General features: G+C 49.7%; 1 protein-coding gene across 1 annotated transcript; it reads left to right on the top strand.

Annotated features, from left to right (window-relative positions):
* The first annotated feature begins 4,482 nt into the window (after positions 1 to 4,482).
* Positions 4,483 to 25,266, top strand: Antxrl (ANTXR like). Its single transcript, XM_036199284.1, has 17 exons — positions 4,483 to 4,568; positions 10,073 to 10,144; positions 11,323 to 11,394; positions 13,102 to 13,183; positions 13,267 to 13,300; positions 14,182 to 14,261; positions 14,343 to 14,411; positions 14,679 to 14,756; positions 14,849 to 14,909; positions 16,863 to 16,967; positions 18,480 to 18,549; positions 19,093 to 19,171; positions 20,241 to 20,501; positions 20,999 to 21,037; positions 21,981 to 22,103; positions 23,043 to 23,120; positions 25,057 to 25,266. The coding sequence occupies exons 1-17, from the start codon at positions 4,498 to 4,500 to the stop codon at positions 25,264 to 25,266; spliced, it is 1,584 nt and encodes a 527-aa protein (XP_036055177.1). The 5' UTR covers positions 4,483 to 4,497.

Genomic DNA, 25,266 nt, shown 5'->3' with positions numbered 1-25,266 from the left:
AAGCAGTGGTCTTTTCTCAAGCTCCTGCCCAACCATCTGTCCCAAAGCCAACAAGGGGAGGGGTGGCACTCTCAGGTGCTGAAGCCCCTTTACCAGGAGGAACTTGCCCAAAGGCTGAGGAGGGAAACAGCAGGCAGAGGAAAGCCAGGCCAGAGGAGGAGGCATCAAGCAGAGGATCAGGGAGCCTCTGCCTCCACACAACTCAGAAGCCCTGCCTCCACACAACTGAGTCCTAAGAGCAAAGGCTCAAAATCCCTCACAGAGCCAGGCTAGCACCTTGTCTCTTGTGCATGGCTGCCACAGATGAGATGTCTTGACAGAGAGAAGCCTGGGTAAGAACTATGGGCTACCCAGGGATTGGGGTTGGGGGATCCATCTGCACTGTTGAGGCAGATGGTAGAGGACAGGGAACACAGACCTAGGGAAGCCTCGTGCTCCCCGCAAGTCCACCTTAGCCTTTTCTCTTCCTTTTTAGACGGTCTCAATCAGATTCACCCCCTTCTCACTGGTGCCCCGGCGAAGGGAAGGAAGGAAGCTGGAGCCTCTGATTCTGGAGCTCAGTGACCCCCATTTGCTTTATCCAGCAGCTCTCAGTTACCATACCCAAGGTGGGCAGAGAAAGTGGCACCCAAGAAGGCAGGTACTGGCTATGGAGTCTTAGCTTTCCATTGCTGTGACAAATACCATAACCACAAAGCCTCTTGGGAGAAGAAAGGGTTTATTCCATTTTGGAGCTTACGGTCCATCATGAAGGGAAGTCAGGAGAGGAACTCAAGGCAGACACTGAGTTAGAGACCATGGGGAGTCCTGCTTACTGACTTGCCCAGTCTGTTTTCTCATACAACCCAGGACCGCCTGTCTAGATGAGGCACTTCCCATAGTGGGTTGGACCCTCCCACATACATCATTAATCCAGAAAATGCATCGCAGGCTCACCCACAGGCCATCTGATGGAGGCATCTTCTCGGTTAAAGACTTTATTTTGTGACAAGTTGACAAAACCCAGCCTGCATGGCAGCAGTGAGCGCCTCTTCTCCTCAGTGTAGCAGAGCTGCACTACTCTGGCCCTGGTTCTTAGAGCAGGCAGCCATCAGCTCGATCTCTCTCCTGTCCACCGACTTTTCTTTTCTGTCCACTTCAGGCTTGTGGGAGTTGCCTTGGTTTCTCTCTCCCCATTCCTTACGTTACGCACAGCCACCACAGGACTTGTAATCTGCCTTCTCCCAGCCACTCACTCCACTGCAGCCCCAGATCTTTACCCTTCGCCCTTCCAGGCAGGGAAAGTGCTCCTTAGGAAACACCTATTGGAGCCACCCTCCTCAGATAAAAACCTCTTCCTTAGCGACACCCCCTTGATCTGCGGGTCCTCCTCGTCTTCCTTCCTCACAGCGTCTCCTGATACTGTGACCCGATTGCAACCATTAGAAGTTTGAATCCCAGAGTCTTTGTCCAGGTGGCTCCCTCCCCTGGTCCTCAAAAGTTACTTGAACTAGAAAGCAGATGCACACTCATTTTCTTCAAATTCGACAAAGAACCCAATGAAAATGATGAATGAAAAGCTGGACAAAATTGTTTTCCCTCTTCAGTTCTCTGGTCTTTTTTTTTTTTTTGTCAAGACAGAGTAGACTCTCTGTCTCACTCTGTAGACCAGGCTGGCCTCGAACTCACAGAGATCCACCTGCCTCTGCTTCCTGAGTGCTGGGATTAAAGGCATGCGCCACCACCGCCCAGCTAACTCTATGGTCTCACTCACAGACTTTTGCTGCTTCTCTCCTAGCAGAAGTTACCATGCTGTGGGGCTTGTTTGTTCTGCCAGGGGATAGAAGCACATGGAGATCATCTAGGCAGGGCAGCAAGGGCTACTCACTTGTCAAAGACGAAGTAAACATCAAAGTCTCCATCACAATACTGCATAACATCTTCCTCATCGTCCTCCTCTTCCTCCTCAGTCTGCCTGGGCTTCCATTCTTCATCTGTATGGAACCTAGCAGGGTCCTCATGGTAGGGTTTTTGGCCAGACTGAGGGTACAGGACACTCTGGTCCGCAACAAGTGCCATAGGCAACAGTAGCAGCAACAGCAGGTGCACCGAGAGGGACACCTGGGGACTATAGTCTTGCATTTTCTTGGCCAGGAGTCTACTAGAAATGGGGACTCTGTGCCAAAGTCTATGCAGGCTGACTTCTAGCCACCTCCGACTTCCTTCTCTGCTGCCTCTGCCGGTACTTAGGGACAATAGCCCTGTGTTCTCTCACTAATGCTCACTGCTGCTCTCCACTTGGTGGCCTCAGAGCATAGGGACCAGGGACATAGCTGCTCTGGGGCATCCTGCCTCTCACTGCCTGCACAGCCCTTCCCCCAACCCCTGGGGTTGTGATGGACAGGGAGGTTGACATGGTGACTTTGTGACCTGACCCTCTGCTCAATGCCTTCGTGTTGACAGTGCCAAGTGGCAGTCATAGGACCTTTTCAGAGGTTTCAGATGAGACCTCCTTGTCGTCATCACAGCTCCCCACAGAGGTCCCTAGGGGCCACCTCAAGGAACCCAGGCATGTTTTTCACTGAGAAGGTAGCAGAGAGAGTGAGGTTACCAGGTCACTGAGGGGGAGGAGGCCAAAGGGCCAGGAAGCCTGTGTGTGGAAAGTGTGAGGCCAATTGTGTGTCCTCAAGTAAGCCAGGCAATAGCAGGGTTTAGAAAGGGGTGGAGATAGTGTTGCTGCTGCCAGCATCCTCTGTGAATGGAAGTAGTCCAGTCACCCACTCTCACATGACAGCTGCCTTGATGACTTAAAGAACCATTTTATTGTGCTCACAAATGCCATGGGTCAGACCCTTGGGGAGTGTTGGGTGAGAGGGTACTTGTGACAGGGCTCCTGGAAAGACTTCAGCACCTGAGCACGTGTGTGGTGGAGACTGAAAGTACTTGGAAGCTTCTTCACTGTTGCCTGTGGTGTCCGGTCGGAAGGATTCCAGGGCTCATCCGTGACTGTTCACAGAACCCTTGTATCTATAGATATGGGTGACTTGGGCCTCCTCACAGTGTGGGACATCAAGAGGGGTAGACTTTCCTGATGGAGGCTCAGAGCTCTGAAAGTGTTTATAGGGAGCAAGGTCAAAATGTGGAGCCTTTATGACATCACCTATATCTGCAAGTCAGAGCCCCTGCATCAGAGGTTTAGGAACAGGGACACAGCCCCCAGCTCTCAGAGGATTGTGGGGGTTTGGCCCATGACTACCCCACTGCATCACAGCATTTGCAGTGGCAGAAAAGATGTGTCAAGGGGAGACAAACACACTTAAAAAGGGTTTCAGAGCCTTCCAACTGAGGGCACACAAGCTAGAAATACCCTGATCATTTTTTTCTTTTTTTTATATGCACAAAATCAAATATGATAAAACCGTTCCTAATAAATTTAAAATAGATCTTTTAATTCGTATAATGTACAAATGCCTCACAGCATACTGCATTGGATTGGTGGGCTTTTTTTTTGTTTTGTTCCAGGAATTACTTGAAATGATAGAATATCTTGAATATTTGGTGTTTTAGAAACCATGAAATTTCATCAGTACATTATTCTCTTGACTCACAACTGAGAAATGCAGCAGGGATCACACAGGAGATGATTTTAGCCCCAAGCCACTGAAGAAGCCTCCAGGCAATTCCGAGGCCTGACTCTCAAGTCTTCCCAAGGAGTCTCATCTCAAATATACTCTATCCTTCCCAAGGGTACCGCCCTGCAAATATAGTAAAATGGTTGTTAAGTTCCCATGGCTGGGCAGCTTGTCACATGGCTGTGGACTGCCCTGTTCACCAAAGATTGTGGCAGGAGCATATCACCAGCACCTGGCTGACTTAGGGACCCACAAAAGCTTTCCATTTCCCACCTGGACTTCCTTACTAATGATGACCCATGATCTTGACCACTTGGAAACACTGTCTCAGTTAACAAAATGTCTGGATTCCTTGGCTAGGTGAAGGACAAGGAGGCTTTGTCTGACATCAAAGGTCCTGTGACTGTCACTTGGTACTGTCAGCATGCAGGACATAGAGTAGAGGGTCAGGTCACAAAGTCACCATGTCAACCTTCCTGTCCATCACAACCCCAGGGTTGGGGGAAGGGCTATGCAGGCAGTGAGAGGCAGGATGCCCCAGAGTAGCTATGTCCCCAGTCCCTATGCTCTGAGGCCACCAAGTGGAGAGCAGCAGTGAGCATTAGTGAGAGAACACAGGGCTATTGCCCCTAAGAATCGGCAGAGGCAGCAGAGAAGGAAGTCAGAGGTAGCCTGTCGTCCACCTATCTGGGACCTTACAAAGACCATCATGAAAACATTGGGATGCCCTCCAGTACCTCACTCTGTGCTCTTCCTGCTGATGTTACTTCCATCACTGCTCAGCACAGGGAACTTCCTGTACCAGTACCATGACTGGGAAAACTACCCTGGACTGGGCTTGGGCTCAAGAAATTTCCACCACCCTACAGACCAGAGCCCAAAGCACATGTGGCGTCGAAAGAATTCGAAGCCGCCACCATGCCAGGCCACCCCTGACATCTACTTTGTCCTGGATAAGTGAGTGGCTTTTCCTTGCAGGGGACACTGAAGGCCCAGCCTCTCGACATGGTGGTCACAACCCAGCTTCTGTGACTGACTTATTTCCTGAAGATAGGGAGGCCACCACAGTGCTTCCTAGTAGCTCTGTCCAGAGCATCCTACCCCCACCTGAGTTTGCACTGCCCTCCAGCCCACTGGCTGTTAGGAGCTGACTTCTCAGCCATGTGGGCAGCCCACTCAGGGGCTCTGCAGAGATAGTTGCTGCTACCAAGTGGCCTTTGCTTAGCTATCCTAAGCAGTCAGCTTTCGCCTACACAAAGAGCCAGAGATAGACCTTGTGCTGTTCGCCTCAGTGTGGCTCTAGGTAGGCTGGGCTAGTCCTTAGGCCCCTCTTGGTTGTCAGGGGAAGCAAGAGGTTGTGGGGCTGGTCTGGGAGAGCTAGCCTGTATTCATTTCTCCGAATTTACTTCCTGGTTGGCTAGGGCTGGACTTTCTGTCCATTCAACCAGAGAAGGGTTGGGAAAGCCCTGTCTGGACTCTCTGGAATGCTTGTATCTTCAAACATCCAGGGCTGCAGAGGAGATTGGGACTTCTATTTTGGAACGCACTTGTGGGTTGGCAAGGTGACCAAGTCATTTGGTGGTGACAAGATCAGGCTTCCTGGGCTCTGGTGACAAGACTGGGCTCTGCTCATCATTTCTGGCTTGGATCTTCTCATTTCTCTTATTCTCCTTGAACACTGGCCTCTAATTTCTAAGCCAGGCCAGCAACTTATGGAGCCTCCCTAGGCACTCCGAAAAAGGCCTTTACTCTCTACAGCCCAGGGACCCTGAAAACAATGGGCACAGCTCGTCCCTTTGATAGTTAGCACTGCCGAGGTTGGCATTTTCACTTGGGCATCAGGGCCAGATGAGGATGTGCCCTATGGGGCTGTGGGTTGACAGCCTGTCTGAGCCAGCCCTTCTATAGAGGGGGCCTCTCAGCTACCACCTTGTTGTATTTGTCCCACCTACTTTCCTAGGGCCCCACTGTGGGGTATAAAAGGGAATGAACCTGTCTCTATGGTGGGTGGAAAGGGCTCTGGGCACACAGATGGGGTGTGAGAAATAGCATTAATTATGCAGCCTGTTAATGTGCCGTGTTCACTTGCACAGCCTGCCCATTTCCAAGTGAATGAGGTAAATTTAATGCCCAACACTTGAGTACCACAACTCAAGGCCCCTGTCGAATTCTCCACATCTGATCCACTCCCTCAAGGCAGTTACATGCAAATCTAGATTTTTCCTCCCAGTATTATGGCCTTGTTTGTACTAACAGGATTGTGCCGAGTACCTTCTGTTTCTATTTGAGGTTTATAAATCCACCATCGACTGATAACTAAAGTGCATTTGGCTTTTTCATAGCTTGGTTTTCCTGGAAGATTCTGTCATCTCCTTTCCCTTTGTCATGCTTATAGGACTATGATGTTTACGGCTCAGATTTGAGCACCAAGACACCCTCAGATGCCAGGTGATCACTGTTTCCCTTAAGGATCAGCATTCATACACAAATGGGTGAATGTTCTGGAAGTTCTAGGCCCCTGCATGTCATATGGTCTTTCTTCTTGTCCTTGAACCTTCAATTTGTTTTGAGTTCTGGAATCCAGACCCTCCTTCAATATAATCTCAAATTGAAAACTTAATTATCATTTAAACTACAATTTAACTTAAACTAAACTATAATTAAAAAAACTCAGACTATAATTTCAAATTGAAAGCTTCCAGAGTTTGCGAGTAGGACAGATGTTCTAGGTCTTTGTGAGCCTTTGTGGGAAGACACTCATCACAGAGGGACATAACCAGGAAGCATTGTCACTTCCTGTTAGGGAAAAGGACCTGTCTTGCACATTAGTCTGGGAGCTTACCAGAGCAAAGTCTGCCCTGTGTTTAGTTTTTAGAATCAAACTTAGTTATTCACAAAGGAGACGAGGTATACCAGAAGCAGTATGCGGGGTTTTGGAGAGAGTTCTAGATTCACCCATAGTTAGTTAGAATACTGTAAAAACTGGCTCTACCTTTCAGAGCTTTGTTTTTCCTCTGTTGTGGAGATTAGCTGATATCGTGGGGCATATCTGTAGGTGCATGGGTGCTGTAAGAAGATCGTCTTGCTAGTGTTAGACTCATCTAGCGGTGAGTTTGCCCATCATCTCTACACAGAGTTCAGCTGGGCAGAGGCAGCAGGAAAGTGTAAAGGGGGAGGTTGCTCTTTGGTGTGGAACTATGATAGTTAATATTAGGAAACAGAGGCAAGGAGATTAAGAGTTTGAGGTCATTCTACATAACAAGTTTGAGGAGAGCCCAGCATGCATGAGACTCTGTTTTGTTTTTGTTTTTGTTTTGTTTTAGTAAAGGACTCATTTGTTTGGTGGAAGAAATTTCAAGACAGGATAGCATGTGGGCTGTGTCATGGTTATTGCTCACTGCTCTTATCTAGGTCTCCAGAGAGAGATAAAAAAAACAGGCTGGCGTGTGTGTGTGTGTGTGTGTGTGTGTGTGTGTGTGTGTGTGTGTGTGTGTGTGTGTATGTAATGTGGCCTGTGGGGAAAGAGAACATCTAAGTTGCAGACAAAGTGGGTGCTGGGGAAGCAATTGGAATTGTTTTAAAGACTGGCATCTTTAAAGAAAAACCTTCTCTGTACTGCAACAATAGGAAAGGTACCCTAGGGACAAAATGTTTCCCAGCAAAGACTGTCTTCTAAGACACACAAAATCATCAGAAGTGGGGAGTCTACATTGAGAATCCCACTGCAGTAGTTCCTTGCTGGAAAACAACAAGTGGTAAAGTGTTTCTCTGGGATCAGCACCCAGACAGATGGAACTGTGGTCTAAAGCATCAAGGCTAGCAACAGAACGCGGCAACATCATCCGTGTAGTACAGGTTTGTAATCACAAAAGATGGGAGATTTTGGCAGTCATGGGCCATGGTGCTAGAGTTCTAGGAAGCCATTGAGTCCAGACAATGTGCGGCTGGATCAGAGTACGTGAAGCTGAGGAGGTGGAATCTAAGTTTCAGTGAAGACCCAAGGGGCATCTGCTGAGGAGAGCTGCAGGCATGGATTAGACCTGGAGGGGAAGCCATGTGTGTTGAAGGTAGTAGAGCTAGTGGGCCAAGGCTATCCAAGAGATATGCTATCAAGACCCCAGACACTGGACATGACATTTGCCCGGCTTGGTTTTAGCTTTGCTTTAGTCCGATCTTTTCTTGCTATGTCTCCATTCCTCCTTCTGGAATAGTAGATCTTTACTCTGTGCTAAGTGTATGTTAGAAACACATGATTTGCTTTTGGGTGTTATTGGAGCTCACTGCTTGAGACTCTGAAAAGATTATGCACCTGTACTTCTGAGCAGTGTTGGGACTGTTAAAAGACTGCAGGGACTTTTGAAGGTAGACTGAGTGCATTTTGTCTTCTGAGACAGCCATGAGCTGACAAGGAAAGGGACTTTTGTTGGTATTGGTGTCAAGTTGACAGGGAGTGGACATGTGGTGGTTAACATTATCAACTTGACGGGATCCAGGGTTGCTGAAGAGACACATTTCTGGACATGTATATGACAGAGTTTCTGTGTTGGGCTACCTGAAGTGGGAAGACCAGTGGTAAATGCGGGCAACACTGTTCCATGGGCTGGAGTCTCAGGCTGAACATTCTTTGTTTTTCTTCTTTTTCTTTCTTTCTTTCTTTCTTTCTTTCTTTCTTTCTTTCTTTCTTTCTTTCTTTCTTTCTTTCTTCTTTCTTTCTTCTTTCTTTCTTTCTTTCTTTCTTTCTTTCTTTCTTTCTCCTTCTCCTTCTCCTTCTCCTTCTCTTCTTTTCTTCTTCTTCTTCCTTCTCCTCCTTCCTCCTCCTCCTTCTTCCTCCTCCTTCTTCTTCCTTCTTCTTTTTCCTCCTCCTACTTCTTCTTCATCCCCCCCCTCCTCCTTCTTTCTCCTTCTCCTCCTCCTCCTTCTTCTCTTCCTTCTTCTTTGGCTTCTTTTGAGACAATTTCTCTGTGTAGTCCTGGAACTCACTCTGTAGACCAGGCTGGCCTCAAACTCACATATATCTGCCCATCTCTGCCTCCTGAGTGCTGGGATTAAAGGTGTGGACCACTGCCACCAGGCTCTCTTTGCTCTTGGACTATGGATGCTATAGGTTTAACTGCCTCAAGTTCCTGCTTCTATGACTTGTCCACTGTGCTGTCAAGCTGTAAGCCCAAATAAGCTTTTCTTGGCTTTAAGTTGCTTTTGTCAGATGTTTTGTTACAGCAAAAAGAAAGTGACTAAGTCAGTGACAATTACACATATAAGCATAACATTCAGGAAGGTCAGTTCATGGCCACAAGCTTCACTGGAGGTGAGAATACTTTTGTTAGCGGGAGCTTCTGACTCACAGCATTCAAAACACATGAGCCAACAAAGCCCAGAGGCTATGCCAGCCTCAGATTCACTCCAAACCATTATTCAGATTTCAGAAGGAAGAGATAACCATTGAGCTCTCCTCCATCTACCCCATACCTTCAAAAAGGACTTTTATCTCTTCCTTGATGTGAAGACCAGCAACGCTGTGGATTGCAGAGCCCTTTGTTTGGGGGGTGGGTCACAGATGAATCCTAGTAGATGGAAGGTCACAAAGCCCACTTCCTTCAGCTGCTTGCTTTCCATTTGGGGACTGAGAGGGAGAAAAACTGGGAGCATGGGTTCGAGGGTCAGAACCTGAAGATCCCCACAGCACTTATGAAGATTGGGAATTATGATGTCATGGCAGCAGTGATTGGGCCTCCACCTGCCTTCTCCAAGTAGTGTCTGCTGGAGGAGCCCTTACTAGGCCAGGGTGGTTTCTTGAAGGCTAGGTTCCAAAACAGTCTTGTGTCCCCACCAACCATCGCTAAGGCCTATCTCCCAGACAAATGCCTCTTTTGTGGATGTTGGGAATGTGGGGGGATTCGGAAATGGGAACACCATGAGAAAAGAGTTCAGGTGGCATACAGGCATGGAAAAGGATCCACATATGTTCTGACAAATCTGATGTTCAAGAACTCAGGAGCACAACAAAGACAACACGCCCCAGGCCTGAGTCAACCTCCGGGCCTGGATTATGACATCCAAGGGCTCTGACAACCAAGTGGTGTTCAGTCATGAAAGGGGGCTGCAAACAGAAAACCAGGGGCAAGTGGGGAGCCCAGAGAGGCTACCTATAAGCACTCGGGGGCTTTTCCAAAAAGAGACCCTTTCCCTATTTCAAGACCACACAGTCCCTACCTTGCTGTGCTCAGCCACATTGATGAGCCTCTACCATGGGGGTCCTTTCAGTTCCACCAGATGGGACTCTTTAGCTATCCTCTGCTCTTTGCTGGCCCTGGAGAAAGTTACCTCTCAGGCTGTTCTAGTGTGGTAGGCACTGTAGGTGTAGAGGCCTCTGTTAAGGAAGCCAATGGAGGGCTGGGAAGGGAGGAAGTGGCCTGGTCCACTGGAACCCTGTATCCACCAAGGGATATCTCCTTTGTCTTCAGGTCTGACCGCATGTCACGCGCCTGGCCACACGTTAACAAGTTTGTGGAGGATATGGTAAAGAGGTTGTCAAAGTACGACATGATGCTGCAGGCTCCTTTGTGATGCATGGGGCGTCTGGTCATGCAGAGGACACACTTCTCGGATTTGGGAGGTGCAAGAGTTCCTTATAGAGGGAGCACAGACCCAGGCTGGTGTGCTGAGCAGGGCAGAGGACACAGTCCACCGGTCCCATGGGGTGTCTGCAGCATTGGCTGCTCCTGCCTGGGAGCTAGGTGTAGTGTAGGGACAGAGTTCACCCTCCAGGACCCCTCAGGCTGCAAGGTCTGGAAAAGCAGGGAGACCAGTAAGTCAGTCAGTAACTAGCACTTGGTTGCGGAGTGCTGGGGGTCAGAAGAAGAGGACAGACAACAAGCTGTGAAGGATCAGTGGAAAGGCAAGGATTCCTAGAGGAAGTCAGGGTGGTATCCAAAAGGATATGGAAATGAGATAACTTCAGTGATGGAGAACATAAGGACAGAGCAGCCATTTAGGTGGTCTCAAGGAAGTGAGTGGTCTCTGAGGCTGGTGAATGACAATACCTCAGGGGAGGGCCGCTCAGGTTTGGAAACGAGGGCATAGGGGCTTACTAAGCCAGGACAAGCGGTTCAGATTTTCCAGTGGGAGCTGGGGTGGGGAGGGGGTGGGACATAGAAGTTTTGTGGAGTTTAGAGGAGCAAGATCAAGATTGAGATCCAGCTGAGTCAGCTGAACTAGAGAGGGGTCACTGGGAAACGCCGTCAGGGATGCTTGATGGTTTTCTGAGGGTCTTGTGCTAGAGTGCAGGGGATGGGGAGAAGGGGAAGCCAGAGGAAGAACAATTCCTTGGAGTCAGGCTGAGATGCTGAGAAATTTACAGTAGAGAAGAGGTGAGGAGGAGGGTATCCTATGGAGGAGTCTTGCTTATTCAGTATGGGTGGGTGTGTATATGAGTGTGTGTACATGTATGTAAGTACTTATAAGTGTGCATGCGTTTGAGCACAGGCATGGAATAGGGGATCAATTTGGCTGCCTCTCTTTCTCAGGAGCCACATTTCCATAGGGTTCAGAATCTTTCATGAAATTTACTCAGCGTCCTCTGCCTCCTAGATAAGGCCTCAGAGGAGGAGTGAGGAGAACAGGGAAAGGAGAATTGTGTCTGAGTACCTTCCTTGACATCTTGATGACATCATGTTGAGGTGGTGGCTCCTTATAAACACCTGCTTCCTCCCAGCCAGGATCTGCGGGTGTCCATCATCACCTACTCCTGTAAGGGCAACGTCATCCTACCCCTCACTGGAGACAGGTAAGTGTTTATGTGAAGGCTGATTCAGGGGTGGTGTTTCAGGCCTCCGTGGAACTGAGGGCTTGCAGAGACCTCCATGTGGGCCCCTATTGTGTCTACGGTGGCTTGTTGCCACATGCCTGGATATTGATGTTCCCTACTAACTTCAGCCTGCCTGCTCCTTGATTTCTGCATCACTGGAACCCATAACCTGGTGTTTCTAGAAGTTTTCAACATCCTTGCTTGTCTGTCTCCCACCACTCTTGACTCTTCTCTTTGAACTGGCTATGATAACACCCGGGGTTGAGGAGGGTGGAGGATATGTGGATTCCCTAGACAGCCTCGGCTTGTACAGAGCCTGATGGACCTGCTCATCCTCTGCCCGGGTCGGTGGGACAGATAGATAGCTGGGAGCCAGAGGAAGGTTCTGGGGTCCAGAGAAAGGCAGCTGAGACCCACTCTGGATAGGGGGAATCCCAGGGCAGAAGCAAGAGTTCAATGCTGGCCTGTACACTACAGGCAAATATGTGGATCAGGTACCCACAGAGGGAGGTGACCCACTTGTCCCCAGAGTACCAGTGAAAGGATGTTGTTGGGGGCTTCGGGGAGGAAGAGCTTTGATGCCTGGCCTGGAACTCCATCCAGAGCAAGAAGAACAGAGCGAGAAAGGCATGCTGTTTAGCACTAGGGGTGTGCAGAGGCCTAGGAAAGCCCTGCCCAGGGCTTGGGGGTGAAACAGGATGTGTCTCACACCTATGGAGATGGCAGCTCCAGTTCACCTGGGGAAAGGAACATGAATGCTGGATCCAAGGGTCCAGGAGAGATCTGATATGCCCTGTGGCTTGGGTTTGGAGAGAGCCGACCAGGTTTGAGTTGCAGAGAGACCGTCTATGGGGAGGCTTCCCACAGGAAGCCCAGAGAGGCAGTAGGGGCGGGCACATGGGTGGGGGCTGAGCTGGGGTTGGCAGGCTGTGATTTGACTGCACTAGGACTAATGGGTGTGACCCTCATACTTCCCAGGCTAGGCTGGGCCAGGAATAAGGTCTTCAGAGCTCAGCTCATGGCAAGATCTCTTTCTCCCCAACAGGAAGCCACCTTAGAGTCCCCTGTTAGTCATCCTGCTGTGTCTGTGCAGCCTTGTCACACTGGGTTATCCTCACACCCCACTTCCTGTCCCAGAACAGCTTGCAGACCCAGGTCTGCCTGCCTCCGTCTATTCTGTCTGTCTTAACAGCACCTGACAGGCCACATCGCTTCTCGCTTGGGAAGCAACACAGTTGCCTCATGGACAGCCTCAGGGCCCACCTCCCAGGCTCAGGACTTCTCTGTCGGGAGCTTGTGCAGTCCACAGCTGGGCTCATATCTAAGTAGACTGCCTGGCTGCTGCCTTTAGCAGACTGGAGGAGAAGTCATGCCAGGACTCTGGGACAGGAAGATGGGCGTTGGGCATTGGCTCAGCTGGTGACATGGCCCTCTTCAGCCCTACCCACCTAGTGATAGGCTGCTCAGGAGGGGGACCTCAGCATCAGGGTTCCAGTTAGGAATGTGGGTCCCCATGAGAGTCCTTGGCTTTGGCGCTGGCTGAGAACTTCCCTGTCTTCCTACCCCAGTCCTAAGCTGCCTTTGTGCTCGTGGGGTCAGAGACAGGGAAAGGCCCAGGGAAAGCGTGGGGATGTCTTGTCACTGTCCGTAGTCTTCATGCCACCTTTATTTCTGATTTTTTTTCAGAGAAGAAATCCTTAAGGGTATTGACAGATTGAAGTATAGCATACCGGCAGGACACGAACACCTTTACCGAGGACTGCGGAAGGTGTGGAGGGCTAGAGCCACCTACGAGTCCACTACTATGGGGTCATCTCACAACGTCTCCCATTTTCCTTTGTTTCCTTGCAGGCACATAGGCAGATAAGAAAGACATACTCAGGAGGTGAGCTGCCTGCCCTTTTGTTGGATGGGTCCCCATAGAGCCGGGATCCCCCGGAAAGGCCACGTGCAGATCCTCAGGCCTCTTCCAATGCTTGTCTCATGGTCCCTTCTCTGGGCCTCAGGCCTCTGTGAGCACTGTGTTTTGTGATGCTTCTGAGAAGGATAGGAAGCCCCATATGGCTATGTGTGGGCCTCAGTCATGCTGAGGTCTTTGTCCTATAGATGGCCCTGTGAACAGAAAGGAGATGAGTACAGTGACCCATGCAGTGAATCAGGGTTTGGTGTCCCCTTGGCTGCCAGATCTTCCTTTTCCAGTACTTTTTTCTCTTAACCTGTCTCTTGCATCCATCTGTCAGGCAGTACAACGGGCAATGCACAGCCAGGACCCGTGCCCTGGCGTGTAGGGCCATAGCACTTGTCTGGAATAGGTAGGAGCAGGTAGGGAAAGATGCTGAGGGGATGTGGAGTCCCTTGTCTAACACCTGTTGACCTACTGGGCCCACTGTTACCAACAGGACATCTTCAGGGCTGTGCCCAGAGTTAGTACCAGCTTCCACCCTCTTCCTCGGCATCCTCAGCCTCACAGATAGGCTGAGTAGAGACTGGATTTCCCTGAGGGTACAGCCAAATTGACCTCTCTAGACTTCTCCTGACCCCTTTACCTCCTAATCTGTAGACTAGGTAGTGAACATAGTTCCTTCTCTCTCTGGGGATCACTGAATGGTGGGTTCTGGATCTGTGCTCCTGACCCAAATGGCTAAAGGGTTGAGGAAACTGGGCCTGCGTTGGGTAGTGCTGGGCTCTATGGCCTGTGGGGGTCCCAGAGGTTCTGTGGGCCTCTCCTGGAACCTCAAGTACCAAGTCACCCTCGCTTCCCTGCAGGTGTCTATCGTCCCAGCATGATCATCTCCCTGCTCAACAGCCCTCTGAACGATGAGGCCTATCAGTATTCAGTGGAGGAGGTGAGCCCAACCATCTTCAGCTGCACCTCTTCCTCGCTCTATACGGTGGTGGCTTATAGGTGGCTCTTATCTTTCTTTTAGGCTGACAAAGCTCGGAATATGGGAGCGTCTGTTTACAGTGTGGGTGTGGGCAGCTCTAAGAAAGATCAGGTAACAGTTTAGGTGACCAGGTGCCCTTCTGAGTCCACTTAAAGCAACCCTCCACCCAAAGGTAGTCATCTCATCTACCCTGGTGGTTTGGACAACAGGTGGCCACTGCAACAGTATGGCGAACCTGACAGACTCTTCCCCTGGGTAGGTGGGTGGCCAGAGAACTTGCTGTTTTCAAAGCCTGGGCTATGGGCAGAAGCCAGTGTCTGAGCCATGACCGAATCAAATGGCTCCTGGCTGGATGTTCAAGTCACTTCTCTCTTTTAGATAGAAGGAGTTGCAGACAAACCAGAAAATGCATTTGCAAATACGAAAGCCGAACATCTGAAGGACCTCATTTTCCCAGTGAGTGCAATGGGTATAGGCAGAGGTGGGCTACCTCACAGGATTCCTGAAGCTTATTTTTCTGACCTTGTTTCCTTTTCTCTATATTCCAGCTAGCTTCCAAGGCCTGTCCATCCCTTAAGTCTTTAGATACACAGATTATATGTATAAGAGGTAAGAGCTGAGGGGACTGTTGTAGGCAGACAAATGTGTTGTGTGTGCATGCATGTGTTTGGGGTGTGTGGGTGATATGCATGCAATGAGTATGTATGCATTATCAGTTTCTGGATGGTATGTAAAGTTTTGTGTGCATGTGGTTTATATGGGTGTATATTCTGTGTGTATGTATTTTTGTGTTATTATATAATGTGTCTTTATGTATATATTTTGTGTTGTTCATGTGGTACATGATATGTATATTTGGATATATTGTGTGAACAAGGACCACATGTATGTTGATATAGGAATAAGTGTGGAATGTGTACATGTGGGGGATGAACACGCACAGGGTGGCTATGATTTGGTATAGTATAATGTACATTTGGAAGGTACATGGTGTGATGACCTAGCAGTATGTGTGCGATTACTGCTTATTTATCTCATAACAAAAGTGTAATTGTTAAGCTAGGAAAAGGGTACAAAACTTTCAATGAAACCTAAATGGAGCCACCAGTACATCCAGAGAAGCATGGTTACTTCCAGAAAAGTCAAGCACTGAACACTCACAAAATGAGGACAGTAGCAGGTCAGTCACACTGAGGAATGATGAGAAAGAATTGGGAGCAGAGGGTCTCCACTATGTTACTAGATGCATGAGGGACTCTCTGTGCCTACAAAAATGTCTACAAAGACAGTTCACTTCACCTCAGCACTGAAATGGTAGATGCCTGACCCCAAGGATTGGAGCTGACAGGGGTGCCATCTGTCTACTCCAGCCTCCCCAGGTCAGCTTACAGAGGTCACACATATGTCTGGTCTTGGGAGGAAGCTGCCTCTCTGTGCCAGGATCATGGTGCTTTCAGGCTTGGTGGCCATGTGGCTGGCCTTTGGGGCCTGCAAAAGAAGGCAGGACAGGGAGGAGGCCTGGGTTGCTCTGCTTCCTTCAGTCTCAGCAGCTGGGTCCTCACATCTGTGTCCTCCCATGGAGTCCCAAGGCTCTAGACTTGGGCAGACAGGACTCTGCTGGGAAGAAGTAGCATGCACAGGCTGTCAATGAAATTAGAGACTGGTTAGAGAGGTGACAGGCACGGCCTCTAGAAGATGGTAGGTGCCAAAGACAGAACCTGATGCTGCTATTTCTCTCCCGGTTCTGGGCTCTATTCTGCCCCTTGGCCTTCCCCATGCTGTGTAAGAGAGAGGAGATTGCTGTGTGGAAGAGTGCAGGGAAGAAGCCTCCTTCCTTACAGGCTCTCTTCTACTTCTGGGTAAAGGAACCTAGTCATGCAGCCTTCCTGCATGTTTCTGATTGACCTGTGGACAAAGAGGCCTTGATGTCTGGGCATCTGTGACAAACCCCAGATGAACACATGAGTTGTCTCCAATCCGACAGGTATCTCCAGACAGTTCAACCACAGACCTGTTGAACTGTTGGCCATCTTGTGTGAACCTGCCGCATACAGAGTGCCTGTTTTTTTTTTTTTTTTTTTTTTTTTTTTGTTGAGGAAAGCCCAAGGCAGGATGTTGCACCCCAAGTGAAGCCAAATGGGCTGTTTCTTATGGCTAGCACTGAGTCAGCCTGTGTTCCTGGAGTCTGAAGAGGGAGGAGAGTCCTTGGTCAGCTACCTTTGGGCATCTGAAGAGCACAGGGTACAGGGATGGGCTGGGTCTGAGCCCTGAGGCATCTGGGCAAGGGCACAGGCTGAGGAAATCCTGTCTGGCTCCTGTGGGAACAGCCAGCCTGCCACCTACTCTGTGTCTCTGTATGTGGTCACCTTACCGAGAGCATCTCCACTGCTGTGAGGAAGAGTCAGCAAGCAGGGAACAATACGCATGCTGGCTCACACAGAGATTCTCCCTTGTTGGAGGCCACCTGGAAATTCCATTTTAGGGAGTGGAGAGTCCTGAAAAGGTAGATCAGAGAGAATGAAGCCCCCAGCTCCCCTCAAGGTTTGAACGTTGTCTTTACAGAATCAAACCCAGTGGTAGTTCGTGGATATGGCTTTGACTTTGTCATGCGTCAAGAAGAGGTTATTTGCAGGTTCTATTTCAGTGACATTGATATGAGTTTCAAAGGTAAGTGGGGTCACTTCTGTCAGTCAAGTCCCCCACCCTCATCGACTGTCCTGCTGGACGCTGGGGTAGTGTGTCTAAGTGAAAAGAACCCAGGTGGAGAGACCTGGGATGCTGTCTCCTTCGCTGGCACTTTTACCAGGATTCTTTCAAACTTATTACATGCAAGAAAAATTCATGTTTTATTTTGTATTCTCTGCCATACATTCCTCTAATTCTTGTCTATTTTTATTATTAGACAACCTTTTAAATTTATTCCTCATTTTATATCCTTTCCTTTCCTTCTTCAAACTTCTATCTCCCCAGGCCCCATTCCCTCTGAAATCCCTAGCCTCCTCTTCTCTGTTATTGTCACACATAGAATAGACAGAATCTGCTGAACCCACTCACTGTTGCATGTACATGATTCTAGCCTGAGCCCTTGGCGTTGGACAATCATGTAGGGCTCCTCCACAGGGAGACTCCTTTACCCTCCTGCTCTCAGAATCCCTTAGTGGCCTATAGACTTTTGTCTTGGGTGGCAGACAGTCTTTTTTCTGTTTTCCCTTTCTACTGTAGTTTTAGGAATACTTTTATGTCATTTTTAAAGCCACACACACACACACACACACACACACACACACACACAATTTTTTTTGAGTTAGGGTTTCTCTGTGTAACAGTCTAGGCTAGCATGGAACTCACTCTGTAGACCAGGCTGGCCTTGAACTCACAGAAATCAGTCTGCTTCTGCCATCCGAGTGCTGGGATTGAAGGCAAGAGCCACCACCACCTGGCATGACATATTTTTCATGATTTAATTTTTATTTTCCTCCTTACATTTAATTGTAATTTTGTTTTCAGGTTTTCTCATTATTGGGAAATTCGCTTGTTTTTTCTCTTCTTACTAATCTCGCATTATTTTCTTCTCCCTTGTCCACAGTTTTCTTCTCCACTCCTCTACTTATTTATCTTTCCACTTATTTAAAAACTCTCTTTCTTCCCTTGCCCTATCTGAGTCCTTTATCTTGTTTACTATCCCCATACTTATCCTAAATAAATATAGACACAATGGGTTTTTTCAACTATAAATAAAAATGAAATCATTTCATTTTTCAGGAGAATGCATAGCTCATCATGTTAAGCAAAATAAGCCAGATCCAGAAAGACAAATGCTACGTGTTTTCTCTCACAAGCATAATCTCCCCACCCACGTGTGCATGTGCGTGTGTGTGCATGCGTGTGCGTGTGTGTGCGTGTGTGTGTGTGTGTGTGTGTGTGTGTGTGTGTGTGTGTGCACTTAGGTTATGAAAGGATAAGGTGATCAGAGTCCCCAGTAGGTGAGCTCTGAGGTGTAAGGGCTCTTGCTGCCTGCTTCTATCAGGCACCAGAGTGCTCTTTGGTGCTGGGCAGAGTTGGAGTCTTTGGATTGAAGAAGGTAGAAAGGAGATGCTGCTTATTGGTCAGCTCTGCAGGTAGAGGGCAACGATGGTGGAAGGGAAGCATCTTTTGGCCATTCATGTCTTTTTCTTTTAGATGTAAAAGCCTTCAATCTAACCAAGACTACAGTTACTTGTCCTGGACCGATTATAGAGGAACCAGGAAAGTAAGTGCCCCTTGTTGGAGGCCTTAAGGGAAGAGATCAGTGGTCAGTGTTTACCAATATAGTGTAAATCTAAGATGTCCTCTCTGCTGTAGAGCACCTATCTGTCTGCAGGTGGCCTCCAGTACCCTCCCACCTGGCCCTGTCAGTAGCCCCCATGGTGCTAAATGGCACACAGTGCTCAGGCTTTACTGAGGGCAGGATGCAGGAGATGATGGGACTGAGGGCTGCAACATCTCTGACCATCTCCCTGGTACAATCCAGCATGGTGATTCCATGCCCATCTCCCTACTACCTTATCTCAATGCCTTAGCTCAAAGGCCATGGACTGTAGGTGCCTCTCATGGTCTAACCTGCAGTCCTTCACTATCATTGCAGAGGTTTACTCCTAGTTCCTCTGGAAATGAGCTCTCTTTACCCACAAGTCCACTCTGCAGCAGTTCAGAGTGTCTGAGATTTAGTATGACCATGAGAAGAACTGGGGTTATTTCTTGAGCCCAAGGTCCTTGTCACCAGGCTGTTTCTCAGTGTCTCTCTCTGTGTTAGAGTGATCCATGTTCTACTCAGCCTGGACAATGGAAAAAACTTCCTGAAGAAAAATTTATTCGTTGCCAGCAAGCTATGTGTGAGTACCAGGGTGGGGCTGGGATGCCATCTATGCTGTCTGCCAGGGCCTGTCCATGGTGTCTAGGGCACATAGCCCTTCCACAGGGGTGTCCCAGGTTCAGGAATACAAAAGTCCACCATTGCAGTCAGGGTGTATGTGACAAAGAAATGGAGCCCTGGACACTAATGTTGCCCCAAACATACTCTAGACCCCCGTGCCCTCAAGCCGGTTTGGTGACAACAGAGCCCAGTGCAGTGTGACAGAAGAGGGTGTCAAAGAAAAGGAGCTTCCTCTCAGCTTATAAGAACCCCTAAAAGATGAGTGGCATCTTTGGGTTTGTCTGGTTCATCCCTCACCTCCACACGAGTTGGGAGAATGAACTCATATTTCTGCCCCTTACACACTCACCAAGTAACATTTCCAGACACACTGAAGCAGAGAAGCCCCATGTCTTCAGCCCACAGCAGCAACTATCGTTACATCTTCCAAATGGTCTCAGCTTTCAGCCAAGCATCACGGGGTCCCAGGCACCGCCTCCCAGTGATTTCTACAGCCCCTGCTCTTAGCAGGCCTCTGATTCAGTAGGGTTGGACAGGCTGCAGCCGACTCTCGGAGGCAACTGGGAGAGTAGTCCCAGTCCTGAGGTTCTGTGGCCTGAGCCTGAGCCAGGACTGTAAACTCTGACCTTGCTAAGTGCCCATGAAAGTGGGCACTGCTTAGGTCACAAGATGGGCCTCAGAGGGAGAAGGGGTGAGCACCAGGCTGTGGAGTTGGGAAGTGGGAAGAGAGGTCTTGTAACCCTGCAAATCTCAGGGTTGCAGCTTCTCCCAGAGATTTGGTCACCCATAGTGTAGTGCACTGTCAGCTGAAGCCTTGGTGAAGGCCGTGATCATCGGACCACAGAGAATCCTTGGAGCAGGGCCAGAGGTAGAATTTCCTGGTGATCCATCAGTTCCGAGAAGCCCAGGATTAAGAAAGAGAATGAGAAGCCAAGCTGCGGATATCTAGGAGGGCCTTACACAATCGCCCTTGGTCTCTGCGGGCTGTGCTTCTGGTGGTGGTGGCATATAACCTTTCTCTGTCCCAGGGAAAATCCTACACTACAGTGGAAGCCACCACAACCACTAGGAGACTCACAACTACAACAACAAGTACGACCACCACCACAACTACAATGATCCCACCTACCACGACAACTCTACCGTCAACCGCTGAAAGCCCCACCACCCTGATGGTCACAGAGGAACTGAAGCCAAGCATTGATAGATTCATTTTTGCCCCTATACTTTTGGCCCTGTTGCTGACTGTGTTACTGATCGGCTGTTTCTGGCAGTTGTGTTGCCTTCCGGTGAGTGCTCCTACATGCTCAGTCTGGGGCCCAAGAACATGCCCTCCGTCCAGAGGCATAGACACAAGGCAGCACCATGACCCTGAGGACTACAGAGCACAGAGACTCAGGTCCCATCTCTATCCGGGGGAGCACACAGTAGAGAAAGCCAATACGAGCCCTGAGGTCAGGGGAGACTGCAGGATCCCGGGCTTCTCTTAGAGGAAGGGAAGGGGTGTGGGCTCTGATGCAGGTAGGGCTAGGCAGGTATGCAGCATTTAGCGGCTGGGCTTCTCCAGGATCAGCACCTTGACCCAGCTCATCACTCCCACCTGCAGAGAAGGGTGGGGACTCCAGTAGATCAGGCGGGGCCGCTGAACACAGCAGCCCAGATGTGAGCACCCACACCCGTTCCAGGATATGTGCATCTCTGCTCCAGACCAGCTTACCCTGTCTGCCAAGCTGAGGCAGAACCCGTTTTATACACACCAGCTTCTTTTGTCTGTTTTACCCTCCAGCCTGCCGAGGAGCTGCCCCCACCTAAGCCCCAACCCCAGGTAAGTCATGCTTTGGATGCTGATACTGTCATATGCCTAAGGGCAATGACCTTCAAAAGAGGCATCGAAGACCTGTCTGTACTCAGGAAGGAAGAAGGGTAGAGGATCTCAAAGGGTCTACAAAGGGGCTCAAGGTGACATCACTCAAAGACTCTTAGGATATCCTGCCTTGGCCACACAATCAGCACCATGTGGCACTATTTCAGCATGAGCAGCTGTTATCTACTGACTCTGTGGTTTTCAGGGGACCTCAAAGGACTCTGTTTGATGCTGAGGTTGTAGCTTGGTTCCTGAGAACAGGCTTCTCTGTCAAGCCCTGGTCCCCATCCCCATGTTGGAGGTCTTCTTTCTCCTTTGGATCTGTCTTCATCCCTGTCTCCTGGCAGGGTAGAGGGGTTGGCTGGGATCAGCCTAACGACCTTAGGGATAAGGAGGGTCAAAGAGTCCCAGCTGGCCCTGAGCTGGGAGGGCTGTACCCAGGGAAGCACAGGAACAAGGTGGATGAGCATCTGTGGCTCAAGTCAGGTGAGGACCAGGAGTCATAGTGAGAGGCTCGGGCAGGTGGAGCCTGGGTTTGGGCTGGGATAGAAACAGCCTCCCCATCTTGCTGGGACTGTGCTGATTGCAGAGTGGCCTAGATGAGGATGCCTGTGCAAAGGCCAGAGGCAGATGTAAGGGACAGTTACTGTTAGTGCTGGCTTAGAGTACAGCAACCAGGCCAGGCTTCTGCCAGCCAGGCTGGCCTAGGGAATGGGCTGTTATTACTTCGAGAAGCTATTACTCTGAAAACTGTGGAGAGGGAGCTCTCTGCTTTTCTTTCCATGGAAGACTTCCCTAAGGTGTGGGTTACATTCTTTCCTTCACCCCAAAACAATAGCTGAGTGGCCAAGTGCTTTTTTAAAGTACAGACAAGGATCAGACAGGTTTTTCTCTCTCCTATCAGCCCAAAAAGAAGAAACAGCCCCCTCCTCCAGTGTCTCCTCCAGCACCACCTGTAAACCCACCCCCCATTGTGATCATCTGCTGCTGTACCTGTGGTAGTCTGTATGTGAGCAGAGATGTGGAGGTGAGAGGGCCCCAGGGGGACTGTGACTCCAGCCTGCCTGGTTGTTGGAGGATGCAACAACTCTAGGGAACAGGATATGAACTGATATGTATATGAGAACAACCAGATGTAGACCTTCCCTTATCTAGGGAGGAGAGCATGCAGGAGGGTCCCAGACCAGTTGTCCTCTGAGTCCTCTTTCATCTAGGAGGTCCAGGTCTGAAGGAGGGAAAGTTGGCTTGGAAGCAGCCTGCACCGTCTCTGGTTTCTTCTGGATTTGTCCTCTTCCTCCTTGGTCCTGCCTCTGCGATGGTCCCTGCTTCCTTCTGGAAGCCTTTAGTTCCTCTGCAGCCTCCCAAGCTAGCTGAGACCCAGTCCCACCTATCTTCTGCCTACTGCATGAAGAGAAGTCAACACAAGTTCTCCAGTGGAAGAGAAGGCTACTGGCCCTGGGCCTAGCCTAGCATACAGGGCCTGGCCCCACCTCCCGCACCAGGCCTATTACGTCTGAACTTTAGAGCTGAAGTTGTGGGGTTCCCGACCCCCAGAGCTAAGCCTCTTCTGCTCTCTATATTTCTGCCTTGGTCTGTGTCACCTACACTGAGCAAGACATAGGCTACTTAACCTGCCTCTCTGTATGTCCCCTCTCCAGGTCTATGTCCACATCATGGCTCCCCTAAAGGCCTCTGCTTGCCATCACACACCCTTCCAGCCTCTAACCTTCTTCAAAGCCAGCTTCTCTCCCCACAGAGACCTATGTTGTCTCATCCCAGACTCTTAAACTGTGTCTCACAGTGATGGTTCCAGGCACTCAAAGCTGTAAGCTTGTCTCTCCAGGAGCACACTTGGGCTCCTTCTCAGAATTCCTTGAGCAGAGTCCTAGAATAAGGACCTGTGTGCCTTCTCAGGCAGAGTCCATGCCCTGCTTCTTTCTCATGATGGCATGATTCTGTTTTTCAGGGCAATGTGACTGTGTGCAACTTCAACCCCCAAAGCTGCCACCAGTTGCCACTGATGTGGCCTCAGACTGATGACCAGGTGAGTGGGCCCCAAGGCCACTCCAAAGGGGCAGAATGGCAACTTCTTTTGCCCGTGATGGTTGCCTTCCAGGACTGTGGCTCAGAACCATGTCCCAGCATGAGCTGAGGAAGAATTTCTGAGACATGAGAATTGGTACTCATGAGCCTCCTAGATCCTCCATGAAGTCAATGGCTGGTCACTTTGGCCATGATTGACAGTGCTGTCTGAGCAATAGTGACCCCATTTACCAGGCAATAAAGCTCGTGTGTGTGTGTGTGTGTGTGTGTGTGTGTGTGTGTGTGTGTGTGTGTGTGTGTGTGTGTGTGTGTGTGTGTTCAAGCGTGTGCATACACATGTATAAGCAGGTATTCTTGCCTGTGTATGTGAACAAATGGAGGTCAGAAGTCAATAATGCATGCCTTCCTTGATGGTTCTCCCCTTAATTTTTGAGAGAGGGTCTCTTATTAAACATGTAGCTTGCTGTTTCTACCAAACTGCTTTGCCAGTGATTTCATGGAATCTGCCTATACCTTACTCAGTTTTGGGGTTAAGGACATACACGACTGTGCCCAGCTATTATGTGGGTGCAGGGGAGGTGACTAAGGTCACTCTTACAGGGCTACTTCAGGTCTGGCTCACCCTAATGATGCTTTCTGGGCTCTGGCTGTCCAGTTTATGGTGTGCATGGCAGTCATTGGTAGAGCGGGTTGTGAATCCTGTCCTGAGCCTAGAAGAAAGGTGGAAAAGAGTGTCCTTTGCTTTCTCCAGTCCAAGGTCTGTGGCTGCTCTAGAGTTGGGAATGTGACATATGGCAGAGAGCAAGGTCTGAGGACGTGAATAGAGGCTCCCATGGATGTATGCATAAGGTCTCTAAGCTGTGTTATAAAATACATTAGAGTACCAAAGAAGCCAGGTGGTGGTGGCGTATGCCTTTAATCCCAGCACTCAGGAGGCAGAGACAGACGGATCTTTGTGAGTTTGAGGCCAGCCTGGTCTACAGAGTGAGTTCTAGGACAGCCAAGGCTACACAGGAAAATGCTGTCTTGAAAAAAATAAGTGCAAAGAGGAAGGGGTTTTCAAAGAGGCTTCATTTTGGAAGACACTGGCTTGAGAAAGTTTAGAGGCACCAAGAAGTTTGATCTAAATGGCTTCGTGTTAGCCCCACAGGTAGGCCTGACAAGTCTTCAGTTGATCAGACTCATGGATTATTATAGCCCCTCACAAAGTGTCTGCTCATGCTCGGATAAACACAACAGTATCCTGAGGAGGAAAAGGGAGGAAGATTGTGAAAGGTTGTTTTGAAAAACACTGTTAATAGTCCTGAACTCACCCCTATTTCCTGCCCCAGAGCATAAATGGCCCCTTGTACTTGTGACAGACTTTGCACACTGAAGTGTAGAATGACTTCAGTGAGCCAAAATCAAGTTGTTTCCAGGAAGCCATGCTTGCTGAGGTTGTGGAAGTCCTTGCCCTTTATGGCCTCCGGAGATGAAGCCTCAGCCCTTTCTCTACCTACAGAGGCAGCAAGGCAGAGCCCTCCAGGAGCCCACTGCCCATATCAACCCTGGCATTGTCTGCTGCTGGGGTTTGCAATGCTCCTTTCACATCTCTAGCATGGCTCCCCACCACCAAATCCTTAATTGCATTCATAGAAATCCCTCTGCTGCGTAAGGCACAAAAAGCAAAGTTTCTCGGAACCTGAGGCTCTTAACCTGGTCTCCACACCATTTACCCTCCTGCTACCTGCAGTAGATCTGGAAGGAGAGTACAACTGGGGTCGGGTGGACCCAGGGGAGGAGAGGAGTCACTCAAGCTTACCCAGTGGTGCTGTGGTGCTTCCGGACACCCAGCCAAGCCGCCACAGCTTCAAGGGCCTGCTGTGATTAAAGGCACCACCACAGCAGGGCCTGCTTGCAGCAGTATCTCAGTGTTCTGTCTCTCCTCTTCCCTGCAGGGGCGGTGCACCAACTTTGCCCTCCTGAAGGCCATCTGTGCTCAGGACGCCTGTGGCCCCAAGGCCATCCTGCCACCCAGCCATGAGTGCCTGCCTTCAGCCTCCTGCTCCCAGTGCAGCCAGTTCCCAGGCAGCTGCTCCAGGCTTCCGTCCAGGTTGCAGTTGCTCACCCCCTCTTTCCAGAGTCCCACGGTCACTCCAGCCCAGTGA

The sequence above is a fragment of the Onychomys torridus genome, chromosome 9, assembly GCF_903995425.1.
Source record: "Onychomys torridus chromosome 9, mOncTor1.1, whole genome shotgun sequence".
Taxonomy (NCBI): domain Eukaryota; kingdom Metazoa; phylum Chordata; class Mammalia; order Rodentia; family Cricetidae; genus Onychomys; species Onychomys torridus.
This window is presented reverse-complemented; position numbering and strand designations above follow the sequence as displayed.

Coding starts and splice junctions, on each gene's coding strand:
- Antxrl (XM_036199284.1), top strand. CDS start 4,498: ATGTGGCGTCGAAAGAATTCGAAGCCGCCACCATGCCAGGCCACCCCT. Junction 14,262..14,342: donor ATCAGTATTCAGTGGAGGAG/GTGAGCCCAACC, acceptor TCTTTCTTTTAG/GCTGACAAAGCTCGGAATAT. Junction 21,038..21,980: donor CACCTAAGCCCCAACCCCAG/GTAAGTCATGCT, acceptor CTCTCCTATCAG/CCCAAAAAGAAGAAACAGCC.